The sequence below is a fragment of the Chelonoidis abingdonii genome, chromosome 9, assembly GCF_003597395.2.
Source record: "Chelonoidis abingdonii isolate Lonesome George chromosome 9, CheloAbing_2.0, whole genome shotgun sequence".
Taxonomy (NCBI): Eukaryota; Metazoa; Chordata; order Testudines; family Testudinidae; genus Chelonoidis; species Chelonoidis abingdonii.
In genome coordinates, this window is record NC_133777.1 from 84,227,322 (window position 1) to 84,249,139 (window position 21,818).

At 44.1% G+C, this 21,818-nt stretch overlaps 1 protein-coding gene across 1 annotated transcript in view; it reads left to right on the forward strand.

Annotated features, from left to right (window-relative positions):
- ADAMTS7 (ADAM metallopeptidase with thrombospondin type 1 motif 7) overlaps positions 1-21,818 on the forward strand; it is a 131,068-nt gene that overhangs the window by 10,149 nt on the left and 99,101 nt on the right. The window contains 5 exon segments of the mRNA XM_032764359.2: positions 4,323-4,519; positions 5,872-5,955; positions 6,888-7,012; positions 8,726-8,875; positions 12,440-12,583. Coding sequence (XP_032620250.2) covers positions 4,323-4,519; positions 5,872-5,955; positions 6,888-7,012; positions 8,726-8,875; positions 12,440-12,583 — 700 coding nt within the window.

Sequence of the window (21,818 nt, forward strand, 5' to 3'; positions counted from 1 at the left end):
CAAGACTACTTCTGCCCTTGCTTTCCCTGCCAGCTTGGGACTCCAGCACTCTGCCTTGTTGAGCTAGATACACCTGTCTGAACCAGCACAGACCCAGAGTCTGAACCACATGCCCCAAAGCTGCAGACTTAACTGAAAGCAAGTTAAGAAGTGTTCCAGTCTTTAACACTCAGATGCCCAACTCCCAATGGGGTCTAAACCCCAAATAAATCCATTTTACCCTGTATAAAGCTTATGCAGGGTAAACTCATAAATTGTTCGCCCTCTATAACACTGATAGAGAGATATGCACAGCTGTCTGCCCCCCCCCCCAGGTATTAATACATACTCTGGCTTAATTAATAAATACTCTGGCTAAGTAAAAAGTGATTTTATTAAATACAGAAAGTAGGATTTAAGTGGTTCCAAGTAGTAACAGACAGAACAAAGTGAATTACCAAGTAAAATAAAATAAAACCCACAAGTCTATGTCTATTACAGTAAGAAAACTGAATACAGATAAAACCTCACTCTCAGCTGTTTCAATAAGCTTCTGTCACAGACTGGACACCTTCCTAAGTCTGGGCACAGTCCTTTCCCCTGGTACAGCCCTTGTTCCAGTTCAGGTGATACCTAGGGGATTTCTCATGATTGCTGCCCCCTTTGTTCTGTTCCACCTCCTTATATAGCTTTGGCACAAGGCAGGAATCTTTTGTCTCTCTGGATCCCCACCCCCCTTTTAATTGAAAAAACACCAGGTTAAAGATGGATTCCAGTTCAGATGACATGATCACATGTCACTGTAAGACTTCATTACCCACTTGCCAGCACACACCTATACAGGAAGACTTACAAGGAAAACAGAGCCATCAACAGACAATTGTCCTGGTTAATGGGGGCCATCAAGATTCCAAACCACCATTAATGGCCCACACTTTGCATAATTACAATAGGCCCCCAAAGTTATATTTCATATTTCTAGTTTCAGATACAAGAGTGATGCAATTATAGAAATAGGACGAACACACTCAGTAGATTATAAGCTTTGTAATGATCCTTTACAAGAGACCTTTTGCGTGAAGCATATTCCTGTTACGTTATAGTCATACTCATTAGCATATTGTCATAAAATCACAAAGAGTGCAACGTCACAGTAGGTGCTAACACACCATGATCACTGCAGCATCACCCAAGAGTTTCCAAATTACATTTTGTACCTCAAACATTGACTGTCGTATTGGACAGTAACTAGAGGAGATTCGATTTTGCAGTCTTGATAGTGAACCTGTGCCAGCCTCAGAGGAGGAGACCTGCGTCTAGTCCCTTATGAAATCCTGAGTCTTTTCACAACGATGCTACCGCTCTCTTCAGAGGCGAAGGATAGCCTAATGATAAGAGCAGCAGCCTGGGGGTTGAGAGACCCATAGTCAATTCCCTGCTCTGCCACAGACATCTTGAGTGGCCTTGGGAAAGTCATTTATTTCTCTGTGTCTCAGCTCCCCATCTATGAAATACTATTTTCCTACTAACTGGTGTTTTGAGGATAAATACATTAATGACTGTGAAATGCTCAGTTACTGTGATAATGGGGAGCTGTGTAAGTATCTTAGACAGATATCTCAATTGCCAGGGCAGGAAGCAAACGGTACATTATCTGCCTTGTGCGCCAAGGCAGAAAGGTTTAAATGCACGGTTCATTGGTTACTAGCTCATTTGGAAAATTTGTAAATTGGATCCACTACAGAACAGGTGAGACCCTCCAAAGCTGATCCAAGAGCCCAAATCTTCTCAGCACTTGCTGCCACAGAAAGTATCAGCAGCACAATCACGTGTCCTTCTGATACTGAAGGAGACGGACAAGGGTTGGTTAATAATATTAGCTAATATTCTTCACATCCTTACCATGGCTTCTCTGCGGCTATGGAGCATAGTTGAATTCCGTCCAAGGTGAAGTAGGGTGCATGGTACAGAGCAGCACTGGACAGGAGCTGCATTTTGTTCCCTGTGCAAGTACAGTAGATAGCAGGGGAGCAGTAAATCTGTATGTGATGGGTAACTCTAAGACACTATGAACATACTCTGAACATATTGGGGGCTTGATGCAGGAATCACTGGGTGAAATTCTATAGCCTGTACCATGTGGAGGATGAGACTAGATGATTCATAGATTTAAAGGTCAAGAGAGTCCACTACGATCATCTAGTCCAGAGGCCCCTGATCTGTGGGGCGTGCCCCCTAGGGGGCATGGAGAAATGTTCTGGGGGGCACGGCTGGAGCCTGGCCAGCACCCATGGGAGAGGGGTGGGGAGCAAGTGCCACTCAGCTCTGCTCCTGGCCCCGGCCCCGGCCCCGGCCGCTGGCCCTGCTCTCAAGGCTCTGCTCCTGGCCGTGGCCGCTGGCCCCATGCCCAGGACCCCCACTGCCTGCCAAGGCCCTTGGACGAGGCTCTGCTCCTGCCCCTAGCTCTGTCCTAGCCTCGGCCCCCTTTCCCCGTCTACATCCCCCTTCCAGAGCTGTGGCCCTACTCTCCCACGTACCTAGGGAAAGTTGTTCCAGTGGTTAGTTACCCTCACTCTTAAAAATTTACGCCTAGGACTGGATTGGCCTAGCTTCAGCTCCCAGACATTGAACCTTGTTCAGCCCTTGTCTGATAGATTGGAGAGGTCTCTATATCAGAAGTCTCTCCCCATGTAGGTATTTATACACTGTGATCAAGTCATCTCTTAGCCTTCTCTTTGTTAAGCTAAATACATTGAGCATCTTTAGTCTATCATTACAAGCAAATGATCCCTTTTGGCCTTAAAAATCTATTAATTTATGATACTGAATGTATGAGTGAATCCCCGGGGCCTCATTTGCCCAGATGATGATGCATGTAAATTTCTACTAGAGTATGGACTAGTAATTTAGTCCAAATCACACTTTGGAAAAGAACATGTAGAAAATCTGTAGGATTTCCATTACTCTGGTCCTACCATTTTGGATTATTAAAGGAGCTGATTTTATGTATAAAACAATACCCAGCAAGGTAATGGTACATTCACCATATATATTGTTTTCTGCTAATGTGTCCTGCTGCATACAGTGAACATACGTACAGCAGGGTGAGTATTTAGGATGGTGTTTACAGTTAAAATTATATACGCACTTCCTTTGGTGTCCAGAACTCCATGTTTTTCCAATTGCCCCACATCATAAGATCCACATAAGTCAAAGCTTTACAGTGAAGTTTGCAACAAAAATGAGTTCTAAGTAAGTTATTTTCATTAAACTTCCATGATGATCTCTTAACACTGGAGACTTCTCAGATTATCTGGATATTTGGGATTCTTTAGGACCAGAGGGCAAACTTTCTCTCATTATTTAAAGCACAATGCAGGCAGTAAACATGGACAAGTTTATTGTTAGTGAAGTAATCTTGAACCTTTCAAGCCTGGACAGAAAAGCAATTCCAGCTATTTATGATGCGGTTAGTAAAGCTCTTATTCAGCCTGTGATTGACCCTGAAACGGGGACAGTATCACAGGAGAACTCCCCACATGAGACTGCCCAGTTGCTATGTGTAATTAGGCCCATTCAAGCTTGCCTTCAGCATCATGCCATCTTTATTCCCAGGTTTTTTTTTACATGAACACTCTTGTTGTGTCTCTCCAGGGTGGAACTCCTGGTGGCAGGCCCAAGGGATTCTCAGTGGAATTCCATCTCCTGTGCAGCCCCACAAAGCCTGAGGTTAGGTCTTGGTGACTTTTCTAGCTTGGTCAGGACCCTTGGACACCTCTAGGATTTGGTGTGAGCCATCAATCCAGTTTATGGGGTAGTGAATTTATTGTATTAGGGAGCTGTGTCCCCTTGGCAGAACCTCTGGTGCTGCATGGCTGAAAACAATCCATATTGTTCAGCCACTAGTTTTATTGATCTATCACGTATGTGCCCAGACACTCCTTGATGGTTGCGTAATAAATTGGTATATAAATAAAAATATTAATAACTCTGCAATATAGGTTTCCTGTTGCTGTTTGAGTTTCTCCATGGCCCGCGTGCAATATTCCAGGGCAGAGTTCCAGTAAAAGAACTTGATCCAAATCCACATTTGGATTTCTCTCCAATACGCTAATGCCACCAAGCAACAGAAAGAGTTCAGAGGCCTTTCTTCTAAGTGGTCTTTTGAACATGTGGCTCGACAGAGTAGGTAAGAGGGAGTTAATGGTCTGTGGGTCAATGGTTTGTATCTTGAAGGCTCTAGTGGCTTGGATGGGATTAATTCCTGTTTTAAAAAAAATCCTCTTATATTCCACCAAGCTTTCAGCCATTATTGAAAGCCCATTCCCTTCTCCATTCTTCAGCATCTCTGCAGAGCATGGAGACGTCTGAGAAACGGAGAGAGAGATGGGAACAGAAACAGCAGAGGAAGCGAAGAATAAAGCAGCGCTCCATCAGCAAGGAGAAGTGGGTGGAGACCTTGGTGGTAGCGGACGCCAAGATGGTGGAGTATCACGGAAGTGAAAATATAGAAAAGTACGTGCTGACCGTAATGAACATGGTGAGTTCTGGGTTCCATGACCGTGAAATCCATTGGTGTCCTTGGAGGCCCAAATGTAACCCATACAGGTCAGTGGCATAGATGCAGGTCATTTGCATTCCAGGGTTCAGCCCTTTCCAGTGATGCCAGTTGCTTGTGCAGAGGAGGAAGGCTGTGGCTAACGTTCCCTTATTCCCCTATGCACGCATGTAAGGCAGCTGACAGTTCTCTGCTTGGTAAACAAATGCAAGGTAATAGCCTGCCTTCATTTTGGGCCTGATCCTAAGCAACTGGTGTCAATGCAAGGATTAACATTGACTTGAGGGAGCTTTGGATCAAGCCCTTCGTGCCCACGACTCCTGAAGATTCCAGGGTTAGTGCCACAAGTCAGAGAGGAGCTGCGGAGAAGATGCAGTCGTGTTTAGCAACCTCATCTAGAAACAGCTTCCTGCAGCTGACCAAATAATGCTCTGAGCTGGGGCCAGCTGACCCAGGACCAAGTGAAATACTAGCCTGGCTAGCACTGGGTGCGTGAATGGCTTTCCTAGAAATGTGTCACTGTGAACAGTTACAGGGAAAGAGGCAAGTAAAGCAGCCAGTAATAGGTGATGAAAAACCTGGCACAGAACTAGGAGAGTGTATGTTATGTGCCATAAGGGCTGTAATAAAAGTCAAACGCGGGCACGAAAAGTTAATTACAGTAATTGCATTCAGATGGTTCAGCGGTGAACATTGCTGCTTAATCTTTCAGAGCTCAGAGATACATTTAATTGGAAGCTAGGTGGCAGCTTGGGTTAATGAGCTAGCCCTTCGACTCCAGAGACCCACATTCAGTTTTGTCTGAGGTCACAAGTGAAAAGAACTTTGTGATCTCAGTCTAGTCACCTGGTGCTATTTGCTCATATCATAAAACCACCAGACAGTTTAGCATAATTTGGCACAATTAGCCTGTTCCTCTCTTAACACAGTTCTGGATGTGGCTAGTGGTTCCAGCAGAAGACGGTGGGGGCAGAAGACTTGGGTGCAACATCATTTACTCCATCATTAGTGACCAAGTTGGAACAGTTCCCCTTGAGAAACCATATACAGTCATCACACAGTGTAAGCACATTCCCATGCACCTTTTTGGTTGAAATTCACAGCTCTAATGATTTCCAGAAGCGCTATAGGCATGTCATTCATGTTTAGGTCCAACTCTGGGTCTGAACTTCCTTAGCGTTGAACCCATCCCTGATTCTAAGGAACTTCCAATTTGGGACTACACTACCCAACAGTGTCTTTTAAGACTATGCTTCTTTATCTGATGTGTTTGCCATGAGTATTGCAAGCAGAGTGATTGCCCATTATTTTCTCAGCTGTTTATATTTCTGCAGGTGGCAGGTATATTCCATGATGCCAGCATTGGAAACCCTATTAACATTGCAATAGTTCGTCTTATCCTGTTAGAAGATGATGAGGTAAAAAGAAAACAATGTGACTCATATTTTTGGTCCATTTCCATCTTGGCAGCTCAGTATGCTTCTGTATGGTCAGTTGTGAACTGGCCATGAAAGCCATAAACTCTCACTTTCATTTCATGTGCATAGCTAGAAAGATCTTGCACAGAATAAACACAGGCACTAGAGATTTGATGCTGTGATTGCTGCATGGGTGGGATTCTCTTGGAAGCCAGTGGGAGTTCCACAGGCAGAGATGCTGTAGAATCTGGCCCTTATATTGAGAAGTAGCCACTTATTCAGTAGTTCTTAAAGGATTCCTAACAAAATACAAGTATCATCCTCCCCATCCAGCAACCCCTGGGAACTAACCCTACTGCCTACTGGACATGCCGCTTTTCTCTTGGCAGCATTTCCATTAACATTAGAGGCGGGGTGGCTCCACTCTGGCAGAGATGTGACTGTGAGTTAGGGTGTTTCCCAGCAGATGTTGTAGTCTTCTTTCTAGTTTCCAGAATTGGCTTTGTCCCATAGGAGCATCCCAGCTAGCAGCACTGTATGATGAATGTGAAATGTTGGTTGTTTGTGCTTCCCAGCTGCAGTTATCATTCTCAGCTAAGCATGAAGTTGCTCAGCTGTTTGATCTGTTTCCCCCAGCTGTGTCCTTGTAAAAGATTCGACAGCCTAATGGGAATATTTTCCTGCAGGTTTTTTTAACTCCTTTCACTAGACTGTCTAACATTTCCACTGGATAATAGTCAAACGATAGTAAAAAAGGCGGTGGATTCTGAGCTCAGCTTTGTGGTGTAAATCTGGAGTAATTCCATCTAAGTCAGTGTAGTTACTTCCGATCTGAATTTGGTGTAACTGAGGTCAGAATCTGTCCCCAGTGTCTCTAAGTGACAAAAAGGACAACATCGTGACAGCAGACTTTTACTTCCTTATGTTGGCAGGAGGATTTGAAAATCACCCATCATGCGGACAACACCTTGAGAAGTTTTTGCAAATGGCAGAAAAGCATCAATGTGAAAGGAGATGCCCACCCACTACATCATGATGTAGCTGTCTTGCTTACCAGGTATCCTGCTTTGTGTTTTCTGCTTGTGCTAGCTCTCTGGTTTCAGCAATTTACGAAGTAGTTAGAAATACCTACAAAGCTGGGAGATAGAGAGAGACACTAGGATCTAATGTGTGAGAGAGAGAGAAAGAGGATGCTATTTAAATTCCATTTTCCTTATGTGGGCCCTTTTTTGACTCTTACACATGTAACTAGAGATGCAACCTGCTGTTTTGAGATTAGCCTATTCCCAAAATCGACGTTAGCTTCAGAGTTCAGATCCAAATCTGGAATATGGATTCAAATTTACCAGCATCTGGGGCTGTTAAAATGCAGAGTTTTGGTTTGACCCCATCTCCAGTTTCCTGACCCCCATCGGGGATGTTCACTTGTATAAACTTGCCATTTTGTCTTACGGATCAAGGCAGGGATTTGCAAAAGAGCATCAGGGAGGGTGCCTAATTCCCAGTGAAATCCTGTGGGATTTAGGCACCTGGATTATTCAGGCTTCTGTGAGGATCCCAGCTCAAGTGTGTTTTCCTTATGGGTAAGAGGTAAAGCCTGCGGGCTTTAAGCCACTGCAGTCTGGTCTATGGTGATATCAAGTTGTTTCAGTAACTTCCAATGCATTCACAAGCACAGCATCTCCCACAACACTCCCATTTTCTCCAGAGATCTATTTTGCAGTAGAAATAAGACACTGCAGGGCAGTACATGCCTGTGGGGTTATTGTTATTGTCCTTCTTAGGTGGCTGTAGTCACAGCCATAGCTACCTGAGGTTGCTGTGATCCCCCAAGAAATGCACTGGCCTGTCGTGTCCCATTGCTTAATTATTCCCAGCCCCAGCTGTACTTTTAAAGTCCAATTAATGTAACCAGGCTGCTTTTGATTTTAAATTAATCAGGCTCCTTAGTAAGCTGGGCTCCTGGGAGAGCAAATGGAAAAAGAGGGTCATAAATCTATTACGTTCAGATGCATCCACTCTTTGTTTCTGTTTAGCCACTTAATATGTTGTCACCTTTTATATACACACTATATATGTTACAGCTGGGTTAGTTAGATACTATGTCATGTCCCAGAGTGGAACACCAGCGCCCAGTTAGCCATAAGGGGCAGATATAATGGCACTATGCAAATTGTATCCATCACGTACACAGCAGCGAGAGCCTACTATGTAGAAGTGAGACCAGAGTCCCTTCTATTCAGGGAGATGTTTACAATCCCCTACTCCAGGGGTCGGCAACCTTTCAGAAGTGCTGTGCTGAGTCTTCATTTATTCACTCTGATTTAAGGTTTCGCTTGCCAGTAATACATTTTAACGTTTTTAGAAGGTCTCTTTCTATAGGTCTATAATATAGAACTAAACTATTGTTCTATGTAAAGTAAATAAGGTTTTAAAAATGTTTAAGAAGCTTCATTTAAAATTAAATTAAAAGTCAGAGCCGCCCCAGACCAGTGGCCAGGACCTGGGCAGTATGAGTGCCACTGAAAATCGGCACATGTGCTGCCTTTGGCACATGTGCCATAGGTTGCCTACCCCTGCCCCACTGAATACAAACCTTGCATTGCTTGCAACATTCAGAGTTCCCCTTTCAATCTAATTGCTGAGCCCACTCCAGAGTTTTCAGACGATAGTTTTGCTCAGTTTTATTTTGACACTTTGGAAGGTGCTATGATTTAAACAACTGATTTGTCCCATGTGTGTGTTTTGTTTTTACCCCTGAATGTAAAAGGAAAGACATCTGTGCTGCAATGAACAGGCCTTGTGAGACTCTGGGTCTCTCTCATGTGTCAGGAATGTGTCAGCCTCACAGAAGTTGTAATATAAATGAGGATACAGGACTTCCCCTGGCTTTCACCGTGGCACATGAACTCGGACACAGGTACTTAGGGATTTGTTTAATCTCTTTCATGACCCCTCTCCTGGAAAGAGACATTATTCAGCTCTTTAAAGAGTGCATGTGGTACAGAAAGTGGGAAAATATCCATCTGTACTCAACCTTGCCTTACGCAGGCAAAGCTCCCTCTGAAATCGGTGAAAGTTCTGAGTTTACCCTGCGGGTTTTGCTCAGAGAGTTTCATTTTTAGAACTTTGTTATTTTCTGAGTTTAACCTATTTCTGCACACTCCCAGGAGTCCCAGCTCAGTCACATTCATATGTCAAATCCAGTCTGACTGAACTCAGTGTCTCTGACTTCAAGGCAAGCTGAGTGGTATTCTGTAAATGGGCTGGCCCAAGAGCAAACTAGAATTCGTGAAATGTTTTGATCAAAGCTTTTTAATTAGGAATTCTTCAAATTTAGTTTATTTATAGAATTGGCGGCAAATGCTTGGTTTGTTTTCCCAACCTGTTTAATGCAGTTAACCTTTGGAAAGGTCTTTTAAATATCAGATTAATTCAGCTCCAAGAAACCATTATATATTTAAATGTTAATTTCATCTCATATTGCGAATATCACGTTTCTATGGGTAAGTATATATTATCTGAAGTTTAATTAAATCAGTGTGGTTCAATAGTCTCATCTTTTCCTTATTTGGGTTTGCAGTAAGAAAGACTACTTCAAAATTCTTTAATATTTACATAAAAATATATACTTTAAGGAAAGTACCATGTATTGATCCTGACTTAATGCACTGACTTGCATTAAACTTTGGACTCATTGATCCATTAATTAAATGTTTGCTTTACATTTTCCCCTTCTACGTCCCCATTGGGTTTGATATCAGCTATGCCACATAGATCCTCTTCTTTGCAGATATTATTTCTTCCACATTATTTCAATTATATTTTTAGCAAATGCCTCAGAAATATACAAAAGTGACTAATGTGTCAAATTGGCAACTTACAGACAGCTACAGCTATAGTAAACCACAGCCTTTAAATTAAGTAACACCATTTACTGCCTGCTTTCTTGTCCCTGTCAGCACCTGATTCATTGTCTTTTATATCAGTTGCCCCTGGGAGCTTTCCATATTAGCTGTAGTTACTGCTGACAGGGTGTAATAAATACATTTCTAATTCCGTGCATTTCAGCGAGTGGGAAAGCAACAGTAAAAGAATTATTAAGCTTGGCGGTTGTGCATTTGCAAAAGCACAAAATGAACCATTTGTGGGAACAAGGAGCTAGGCAGTGACTCCCCAAGGTTCAGACTGTGAACAGCGTGTTCCTGTACGCCAGTGTCTGCAGTGATTATATGAGACAAATATTTGTTTATAGAGAACAAATTGGAAACAAGCTAATTTTCATCATCATCTTTAGGCAGTTGGGCTTAGCCAATCATTCTTGCACTGAATTCTCTGGACCTCATTCTGATCTCACTTGCACTGGATTAAGGCCAATGTAATTCAACTGACTTCAGCGGAAATACTCCAGACTTACACCAGTGTGAGAGGAGCAGCAGGCCTCTGGGTTAGAAGGACCTAGAGTAACTGGAGAGGAAATTATGAGGCCATAGTCCCTTCAGTTTTGTCTGTGGGCAAAATTTTCAGAACACCTAGGGGACTTACAGTGGGGCTTGGTGCTTTGGAAAATGTACCCTGTACTATTTGGGTTTTACATATATCAGACAATTTCACAGGGCCAATTTTAAGTGCATGCCACCACTTGGGACTCCACACCGTGGGAGCCTTTCAGTCTTGCCAGTGTTGACGCCCCACTGCAAGAATTGGGCAATACTGCAAAAAAAGAGCTGCAAGTATCTGCTTGAATTTTCTCTGACTTTGCTTAGTCTGCACTCAGTGCCCTTTATGCATTCGCTTCTCAGGATCATTTGTGCAAGCGCATTTTACTGGCAGCACTATTCACAGAAAGTACATTGCAAAGTTGAATGTACGAGTAGTTGTGGAAACCAAATGTTAAATTCATACTTGTGGCTACAGCATGCTTGCCCAATCAAGGAACAGAAACAATAGCCTGTGACTTATCTGATCAATCATAACTAACCAAATATAGCTTTAATTCAGCAAGAATCAAATACTTTCTGTGGTGTTAAAAAAAATAATCACATGAAAGTGCATCAAATTTCTAACAAGTAAATCTGAGGAAATTGTGAACTGCTCACAGGTATTGTGCAATCAGAAAAGGAGGCTAACTGAATGCTATATCATCTGTTGTGTATTATCCACTCAGCTGTGCTTATGGTATGTGCTGTCCTGGTCTCCACCCTGCCCTCAGTCAACAGGGAGCAAACCCACCTCATGTCCCCATCTCCAATTCCAGCACTGAAACTCAAAATTGCCTAGGGAGGTTGTGGAATCTTCACCACTGGAGATTTTTAAGAGCAGATTAGACAAACCCCTGTCAGGGATTGTCTTCAGTGGTTCTTAACCTTTACTGCAGCCTGCACCCCTTTGGTTCTCAAAATATGTTCTCGCACCCCTTATCACAAAGCATTGAAGTAGGTCAGTTGTTTAACCTAGATATATCATAACTATAGAATGAAGGAGATAGAATTATATATTTATTTTAATTTCTCAGTAAAATTAAGAATACATAAAAAATTACACACTTTTTTTAGAATTACGTATTTATTATTATTTCTTTACAAAGGCAACAAATCCTGAATTTTTTCCTAGAATGGCAGGGGCACCATCGGTGCAAATTGATCCCCACACACCAACCATTATCTTATGCTTAGATTTGATGAAACAAAGTATTTGTACTTACGTGCCTGTGCTTAATTTGTGTTTTCGATGATTTACCTTCTAAAATAATCTGGCATGTCTCACACCCCCAGAAAGAGCATCTTGCAACCCCAGGGGGTGCGCACACCCCAGGTTAAGAACCACTTTAGACTCTAGATAATATTTAATCCTGCCATGAGTGCAGGGGACTGGACTAGATGACCTCTCAAGGTCCCTTCCAGTCCTATGAGTCTATGTTTCCGTGCCCTGCTGCAGGCCCTGCATAAAGTGCAGTAACTGAGGGGATTCCCCACATCACCCAGCCACCCACTTCCCTCCACCCATGGATTAGTTATTGGTAGTCCAGTAGTGCATTAAGGCCCTCACTGCGACTGGAGCCCCATTGCACTGGGCACTGTCTATACACCCAGGAGTCCCTACCCCACAGAGCTCACAGTCTAAATAGACAAGGCAGAGAGGGGGAGTAGCTTGCCCCAGGTCACACAGTGGATCAGTGACAGAGCCAGAAATAGATCACAGGTCTCCTGATTCCCAGTCCAGGGTCCAGTCCATTGAACCAGTTGGGTTCACAATGACAGTGACGTAACTTTTATTGCATTGGATCTGGATTCATTACAGTTGCTGACGAGGTAAAGTCTCTGTGCAGAGCAGTGGTGTGTTAAGAACAGAGTAACTGGGAGAAACTGTCATGGGGCTTTGTACTGTAAGGCTTGACGTGAATGTGCTAGAAAGCAAAGCACCTGTGTGGTTGTATCCAAGCATGCGGCTCACCTCTCCTTTGTGGGACTGTGCTCTTACACAGTTTTGGGATTCAGCATGATGGAAGCGGCAATGACTGTGAGCCAGTTGGGAAAAGACCTTTCATCATGTCTCCACAGCTCCTGTATGACACCTCTCCACTCACCTGGTCCCGCTGCAGCAGGGAGTACATCACACGATTCCTCGAGTAAGTCCTCCACCCTCTCTCCTTACCTTTCTTCAATATCTGTGCTAGCGTCAGGGCTCATCAGTCAGTCAGGAGTCTGGCGCCATAGTCAGAGGGGGCCTGGATGAAATGGAGAGCAGGTACAGAACACATCTGATTGCTACTGGCTGGCTGCCTTCAGCATGGCCTTGGAGTGGCTGGGCTGCCTAGTCATTGTTAGGCAGTTCAAGGACTTGACAGGGGAAGGAGGACAAGCCTTATATAGGTGTAAGGAGGGAATGGGAGTGTTGGTGGAGGTGGGTTTGCCCCTGAGGAAGAATTTTCTGGAAGAAGAAGAGGGCTGAAGTGTGGATGGACTTGGGGCCTGTGTAGCCATGATCCATCCACACCAAGATCAACACTACATCAAGACTTGGTAAGGACACAGGGCCTTCAGAGGTGGCTTATCTCATCTACTGATCTCTCATGGTTAACATTCTCGGGATGCATTTTTAATCTTCATTGTGCTCTATTTTCAGTGCCTTGAAAAGAGAGCTGCAAACCCTTTGTTAATGGAGGAAAGGCTCGTTTTTTTTCACTAGCACTTCTGGAGATAACTCCTCAGCCTCTACTGTAAATGAGATTTTGACTTCTTGAAGCAGCACTTCTCACTGAAACGCAGCTCGAAAGGGCTTTCAGTCTTGGGTGTAGGTCATGCAGAAAGGACCATTCAACAATGAGCTGCAGATGTTCTTGATATTGGCATATCAAGGCAGAGAATGGGACAGAGGATTGGGACCTTTTGCAATTAGCAACCAATGTTTCTGATATTCTAGAACAGTGTTTCCCAAACTTGGGACGCCGCTTGTGTAGGGAAAGCCCATGTTGGGCTGGGCCGGCTTGTTTACCTGCCACGTCCACAGGTTCAGCCGATCGTGGCTCCCAATGGCCGTGGTTCGCTGCTCCAGGCCAATGGGAGCTGCTGGAAGCAGCAGCCAGTATGTCCCTCGGCCCTTGTCACTTCCCACAGCTCCCATTGGCCTGGAGCAGTGAACCACAGCCATTGGGAGCCATGATCGGCCGGACCTGCGGACGCGGCAGGTAAACAAACCGGCACGGCACAGCACAGCCCACCGGGGCCTTTCCTTACACAAGCAGTGGCCCAAGTTTGGGAAATACTGTTCTAGAACATGCATCACTTGAAACCTTCTGTTGTCTTCAACAAATGTTAGTGCCTGATGTGCTCTCTGTATAATGAGAACTGAGTGGAGGAACTGGGGATGAGTGGAAACGTGCAACTTCATTCTTCCCCCATTTATTGTTCATGAGCCCTCGTGTGTCCAGACTCCAGATCACTGGTATCTAATTTTGACAGTTGACAGAGAACCTTTTGGGGAGTAGAAAGGAATTTGCTTTCGGACAGTACCTTTCATAGTCAATGTATTCCCAAGGGGCTTTCCCAAATAGGGAGTTAGATGACGGGACTTGGGCACTGTGGAGCAAACATCGGGGTCCAGTTCTCTGAATTGCTGGTCCCCACCTTGAGATGCAGACAGCTGCCCTTCATTTCCATTGGATCTCAGCATCTTGCTGAATCAGGCCCTACGTGAATGACAGTCCATTCACAGGACTGACCATTAGAGCCCTTTGTGCAGAGTGGGAGTGGGCGTGCTGGATTGGATGCTAGCAGTGAAATCCTGGTCCCATTCATAGAATCTCAGGGTTGGAAGGGACCTCAGGAGGTATCTAGTCAAACTCCCTGCTCAAAGCAGGACCAATCCCCAGAAAGATTTTTGCCCCAAATCCCTAATCAATGGGAATTTTGCCACTGACTTCACTAGGGCCAGGATTTCACTTTAGGGTTATTCCTCTCTCTTACCGAAAATAAAGCATTGTAGCAACGCCACCAATCTCCTTTCTAAACAGCCTCCTATTTTCTTTCCCACTGCAACACATGATCTATGACTGCCATCCAGCCAAATGGTGTCAACTCACTCTCAGGCTCCGGAGCGGTGTAAAACTTCAGTTACATTCTTTTCTACATTTCATTACCTCGTGCCATTGGCTGTTAATCCCGATTGCGAATGCACGTTTAAATCACACAAAACTTTCTGGATTACATGTCCTTATGTCAAGTCACATAAATGTGTCGTGTTATGCTGTATCCTACAGAAAAGAACCTGAAACACTATAAAATAATAGATGTTCTTTTGAATGTGTGTGTTAAATTGTTGCTCTCAGTGTAGATCCTTAAGATCCATCCAATTTTCTCTATTTAATTACTAGTCGGGATACTCACAAGTGCAGCACATGTGCAGCTGTCACACATGCACGCCCAGAAATACTGGTTCTGCTCTCACTCACACAAGTGTCACTCCAGTGGTTTCAGTGGAGTTACTCCTCATTTACACCAGTGCAAACTAGAGGAGAACCTGGCTGAGACTCCAGCCATAGGGAGACATTGCAGTATCTGTGCTTTAGTTCATGTCATTTTCCCATCACAAAGAACTTCACAGTTGGAAGAGTAGGAATGTAGCCACTCTGTAGACCCTGCTCCCCACCCCTGCAATAGAAGCAGCAGCACAGTGCAAGGAAAAAAGGGGGCAGCTCAGTCTGAAATGTTCCACCCCCCTACTGCCTTGCACTGGAAAACAGGATGGACAGCAATCTGGGCCCAGACAAGCACTACAAGTGCTTGTGATCTCTTCTTTTCTGCTTCTCAGGCATGCCCAGCGCCACTGCAAACATGACATGTGAAAACACAGGCACTGGCTTGTGCCAGTTGCCTTTTTCATACTCTCGCAACCTGGTGTTCTCATAGCAAAGCTTTACCCTCTGCTCTGCACTGAGTGACTTTCCAAGGCAAATGAATTCTGTTTGTCTCTGAGCAGGAGGTATTCCAGGCTGTAGCTAGGCCGAGCCACATTCTTTTGTACAGCTGTTTATTTTTAGCACCACATAGCTGACTCTTCGGTTTGTTATTGGGTTCTTAAGCCTGGTGCCTAGAGATTTACATCCATCAATAAGTGCCTTGCATTGCTGGGACATTTCTCTTCATTATTGCAGGGAAGAGAATGAGGGGGTCTTCACGAAGCACTGCTAGGGGAAATTGTATCTTCATGTTCATCTACAAGGAACTGGGCAGCCAGGCAGAAGGCCTAGCTATGGGCACGGAGTGAGGGTTGGCTGTGTCACTGATCCCCCATCTCAGGTACTCAGCTCTAATGACAGCCAACAGCTTAAATACACAGCCTTGGCCTCAGGTGGTGTAAGCTAGTGTAGATCTATGACTTCAATGGAGCTATGCTGACTTTCACCAGTTAATGCTCTGGCCCTCTATTTTTAACTTCACTTTTAGAATAGGAATTTCCTGATCACCATAACCTTGAGCTGCACTTCCCAAGAAAGAAAAGATTCATCTGGATGCATTTCCAGTTAATTTCTGTTTCTCTGCTCTCCCAAGAAGGGCAGCTCTTCCTCCAAGGAGAGAGAACACTTCAGCAAAAATATTTCATTGTCTGTGACATTCCTCAGGCCAGCGAAAGGGGATGGTGCGAGCACAGAAATGTCTGTGTTGTTAGAATAACGTTGGCAGGAAAGTAGAGAGGTATAAGCCAAGGAATTAGACCCTTGTGACCCAGGCTTGCTAGATGTGCCTGTAACAGTCTTTACATTGAAAATTGCACTGTCCAGTTTTGTATGAAAGAGAGAAAGAAATCAATAAAAGATTTGAACATGTGAAAACAATTTGTATGTTAAATGGAGAGCTGCCCTGGGCATGCATCCATGTGAACCTGCCTGTCTTGCTCAGAAGCCTCCAGGCCTGAACATGTGAGGGGCTGAACAATTCACATGAAGATCAGCAGCACTCAGCTGGGTGAGGTCCCAAAGACCAGAGATGGCCTCGCCCTAGCAAGTCACCTCTTCCTACTCCCTCACTGTGACTAGATTTTTTTTTAAAGTGACCAGCATCATTTAAATCTAAGAAATCCACCGTGAGACTGGAGGAGGCTATGAATCTTATTGCCCCCAACAGCTAATGGAGACCCTCCTTTGGCTCAAGAAATAGCTCTGCTGCTCATGGATCCAAGGGTCGCTGGTGCAAGTGCCAGCAAAGCTGGCTATTGCCATGAGTAGTTCAAATCATCCTGCAAGGCAAGTCTGGGGTCTGACAGCTTAAATAATAGACTTAGGAAGCGATAGCAATTGTGCACTCGCAATCAAGTGCATTGTTAAAGTAGGGCACCTAAGTAGTTTTCTCCCTCTAGCCTTAGCAGAAGAGAGTATTAAGACTCTTCGGTGTCACCACGAAGGGAAGATGTTCTGCAGTGAAAGTAGAAGACTGACTTTACTATGGGGGGAACGAACTATGCCTGTTTCATGTCCCATCAGTGCCGGATTTCTCCCAGCCCTCTCACTGTCTAGGCCAAGGGAGAGAGAATACTTTGGACAGAGTGACAGAAGTACTCTTGGAGGTAAGGGGCTGGCTGCCAGTCTGACAGGAGCTGCAGCTCAATGACCCACAAAATGAGGGAGGATTTTGGCTTCCAAAGATGATGCATGAACACAGGAAAAGGGTTTCAAAGGCAGATGCCAAGAATGAGAAAACGAAGTGCTTGCTATCTTAGTGCCACTCCCTCTGTGTGATCTGAAAAGCAGGGGGAATCCAAAGGTTTCCATGTTGTGACGGCACTCTCTGGCTCGATGGCCATCAACTAGGCTAACCTCTTGTGTATCACAGCCCACCAACCCCAACAACCGAAAAGAGACCAAAGTATTCCAGCCCACAGGAGACTAGACTAGCATGCGCCATAGGCAGGGGGAGCTCATGGCATCAAAACCAAAATATCAGGAGTAATTATTCTTTGTCTGTTTGTTACAGTTATCTAGAGACTGAATGGCTGTACCAAATGCCATGGAAAGATCAAGGAGCAGGTTTTTTCGCCCTTGTTCTTTTGACTGAAGTTTCACATCAGACAGTGAACAAGCCAGTCTTAAGGAACAGCAATGCAATGCCATGGGTGTAGGTGACACTTAGAGTCCAATTCTTACAACTTGACTTGACACATCACTGAATGCATTGTTTCCCTTTCTATAAAACACCCCTTTGATGTTTTTCCATGAGCAAGTAAAGAAAATAGCTTTGGAGCTGCCAGGCAGTGACTTTGCTCAACTCAGAAATGAATGTAAAGCTTGCAGCAGGAATATAATATTTCATGCCAGTTCAGTGCTATAGTACTCACAGAAATCTAGACCTCTCAAGCATAGTCTAGATGATGGTGTGTCCTAGCTAGAATTAGACTTAGATACATATGGCTGGAAAGACACAACTAATTTCAAAGCAACGGTCTGTTTAAAAGTGTTGGGCACCTGTCCCGAAAGGAAAGTCACTGGGAAGCTGCTTGTGGAAAAAGATCCATGTAATTTTAAATCATTGTGTTTTCAATGGGCTGCATGGGGCTGCAAAGTCAACGCTCTGTGATAGAAAGGGTGAGGAGATGGGCAGCCTTACTGGGCAGAGACATTGTGCATTAGGCCAAAGGAGGAGTGCTATCTGGGACCGGACTGGCCACACCCTTTGGAAACATATAGGGTGTCTATCTTGGGGGTACATGCTACTCACTGCGTGTTGTGGGGAAGTGTATCTGACTGTGTGATAGACTGTAACCCCATGTAGTGGGAGGCCTTGTTTACGTGAGACCGGCAGGCCAGTTTCACTTAAATCAGTTTCTAAATCAATCTAGTTAAACCCCTGTGCAGATACTCCAATTCTGGTTTAAGACTGTCTTATTTTGAGTTAATTTAAACCTCTTCCCAGTCACCTTAAGCTAAACTGCTATAATCCACGTGTATCAGAGTATCCATGCAGGGGGTTGCATCAGTTGAATGAAGTTGGTTTAAATAAACTCCTTAAAGTTAAACCAGTGACACTTGTTCATATAGACAAGCCCTTGGATAATACAGCAAAAGCATTTGATGGCAATGAAAGCAGATCAGGAACATTCCAGAATTAAATGCCCACAGGGCATCCTCTAAACGTATCCTCATGCCTCACTGACTTTTACTAGCCTCTGAAGACTTTAGCGTCTGATATACCACTATCAACAAACCTGGTCATCTTTGCTTCTGGATGTTTCAAGAGGTAAAGAACATGAGTGATGAGACTGGGGAAAGTGGCAGTGAGGAACATTCACTCGTATGCATACGGTACTAGCCATGGAAATGCAGCCTCCTTTAAAGGTGCTCTCCTCAGTACCTACCAGCTTCATTTTTGAGGGTTGTAGCTTGGAGATGCAGCTCTGAGGATCAGTGAGCTTTGGTGCTGACCATCTGTATTAGTAGGTCATTGGCATTAACTGTATGATGTATGAAGCACCAGGACATCTTTCATTAGCCCTGTTTGCTCTGATAAGACCCTTTCCTCTAAGTGATGAAACTGAGGCCATGACTTCCTCAGAGCGAGGAACTTGGCTGTGACCTCATTATACAGCTAAAAACCTGCCGCTTGTTCCTAGTGAACATGCCATTGGTTGTACTCCTCCAAGGAGTCGCTGAGATGCTTTGCGATTGGTGGTGGGATTCTCTTGTAGTTCATCTTGAGACAAATGCATGGTACTAAATCAAGCAAATAGTGCTTGTCCTATCTGTGAATGCTAATCATGGTGGAAGTCAAGGGCATTGTAAGCTGACCTGAATTAAGACCCTAATGCTGAAGCAATAAGTGGTTGCAATTTTATAGCAACTCCCCCAAGGGTGCTCTTTGCTCAGATTGTGATTGGGTAAGGAGGTTCCAAGGAGTCAGGAGTTTAAAGCCTCATCAGGCTGTTGCTACACGCATCTGTTTTACTATTACACTTTAATAGCTGATTTCAGGTCATAAGGCTAGAGAGGATTGTGAAACCAAACCCATTCCAGCAGCAATATTGCAGGCTCAACCCTCTTACCAGTAAACTAGAAGTTACCCAGAGAAGCACCACTAGGTTTAAATAGCCAAATGGTCCCTCACAGCTCAAACAGGATCCTCTGGTCCATATTCCCTTTCTGGTGAAGCTCTTTCAGTTTCCTAAAACCAGCAGGATTTGGACAGATGTCAAGATTTGAGACTCATTGGAAGACGTTTTCTTTGCTATTACCTTGTTTTGTTACACATTACAGAACTGTCAGATCCTCTTGCGTCCTACCCTCATCCGCCCATTTCAAATGACAGACATTTAACCCTATCCTTTCCTTATCTCCCCACCCTCATGATTCATATATTTAGTAAATTAGCATATTTTGTGAATTATTGCAATTATAACAAATTATAACCATTTCCAGCAAATGCATGTAACACATGTGCTTGCTTCTTCCTGCGCTGTGAGTATGAGAGCCATGATTTGCATGGGGAAAGCTAATCACTAAATTCTGCCTCCCCAAGCCTTTCCCAGAATATACGCACCTCCAGTACAGGCTAAGGAAGGCATTTTTTCAGAAGCTGTTGTTAAAAGGACTGGAAGGAGATCTCTGTGTTTGAACCCCAGGCCTGTGCTCCAATTTGTTTTATTCTAGAAGAGTCAGGATGCTTCTGACTTGCTTTATCTAACTAACTAAATAAATACTAGCCAACATGTTTTTAAACAGACCAGTGTTTTGGTGTAAGCTTGACTCCTTAGAAGGACAGAGTTAAATCCTGGATCAAGGTCTGCTTCCCCATAGAGGAGACAAATTGACTTGTGTGCACTTTACTATGTGTGGGTCTCTTGGACAAGGCCTTCCTGCCGAGATCCCGTCGGCTTTGCGTGGTTTTTGAACTCTTATGGCATTGGCTTCTCTTGAAAAACTACCTGGTTGTCCCACATTTCCCCTCGCTCACTCTGGTGCATGGTAGTTGATGGCTGCTTTTCACTTTGGAAGCAGCTGCATTTTAGCAGAGCTGACTATAAATGTGACTGCACTGGGATCCTTATGTACTGAAAGCACTGTCTAAATGGAAGATGATATTGCTGTTATGCCTTAAAATTTCCACTTCTCCAAAATACAGGACTTAAAAGAAGATTAAAGTTTGCCTATATAGCTGTTGAAAAGGATCTTCCATCTCCTCTAAACACACCATCTTTGCCCTAGAATAATGCACTCTACCGGTTAAACTGTATCACCACTCATTTTGCAATGCAAGCACAGTGGCATGGCTGAATACATAATTTTCTGGATATCTATGAAGCACAAGGCAGGAGGGAAAAAACTGTGATGGAGCGGAAACCATTTTATTTGTCTTTTTCATCTCTGACTTTCTCTCTATGGAGTTAAAAATCCATTGTAACATAAACATCCTTAAAGATTTCTTTCCAATGCTGGTAAACATTTGTTTAAAAATATTTTGTCTGTCCCCTCCTGCTGTGGTGCTTTGAAACACCATTTGGACTTTGTTCCTGAATCTCATAAAACGGCAGCTAGTTATGTCTACATCTTGTGATTCTGTGGACGTAAACATTGTCACAACTTGATGTGCAACTGTTATGCTTGGTCTCCTACACATACTGGCATCCTCTTGAGCTCAGCAGCTGGCCTTTCTTAAATAACATTGAGCGAGAACATAAACACGCTGATGCCTCAAGACTGAAATAAATGCAGCAGTGCAAAGTCTCTTCTACACACTCACATTTGCGATGCCCTTACTTGTCCTACACCACATAGGAAGCACCCACAATTTACTGTGCTAATTTTAACTGGGAATAGATTAGGTCTGCTAATAGATTGGATCTGCTCAGTGGTTTGAGCACTGGCCTGCTAAACCCAGGGTTGTGAGTTCAATCCCTGAGGGGGCTGTTTAGAAATCTGGGGCAAAAAATCTGTCTGGAGATTGGTCCTGCTTTGAGTAGGGGGGTTGGACTAGATACCTCCTGAGGTCCCTTCCATCTTGATAGTCTATGAGTCTCTCCCTGACTTGCTAGTAAGATATCCTGGCTGTTTATTTCCATGTCGGCACTAACAGCCTCTCTCACTAGCTGACCTAATTTTGCAGCTCTTGACCTTAAGCTGTGCTCCTTTCAGGGTAGCTGTGAGAAGAAGCCTGTGCGCTATTACATTTTAAATTACCTGCAGAACTAGTGCTGTCTTTTCCACCTGATAACAACCATTGCACTGCAATGAGCTCTCAGAGACCTTTAAATGAAACAGGTAATGGGAGCTATTGTTCCATGGCTGGGGTGTGGGGTGGGACCGCGTGCAGGTTCCTTGAGTAAGAGATTTATAGACAGGACTTCAAAAGCACCAGGCGCAAAGCCAGATGCTGGGAATG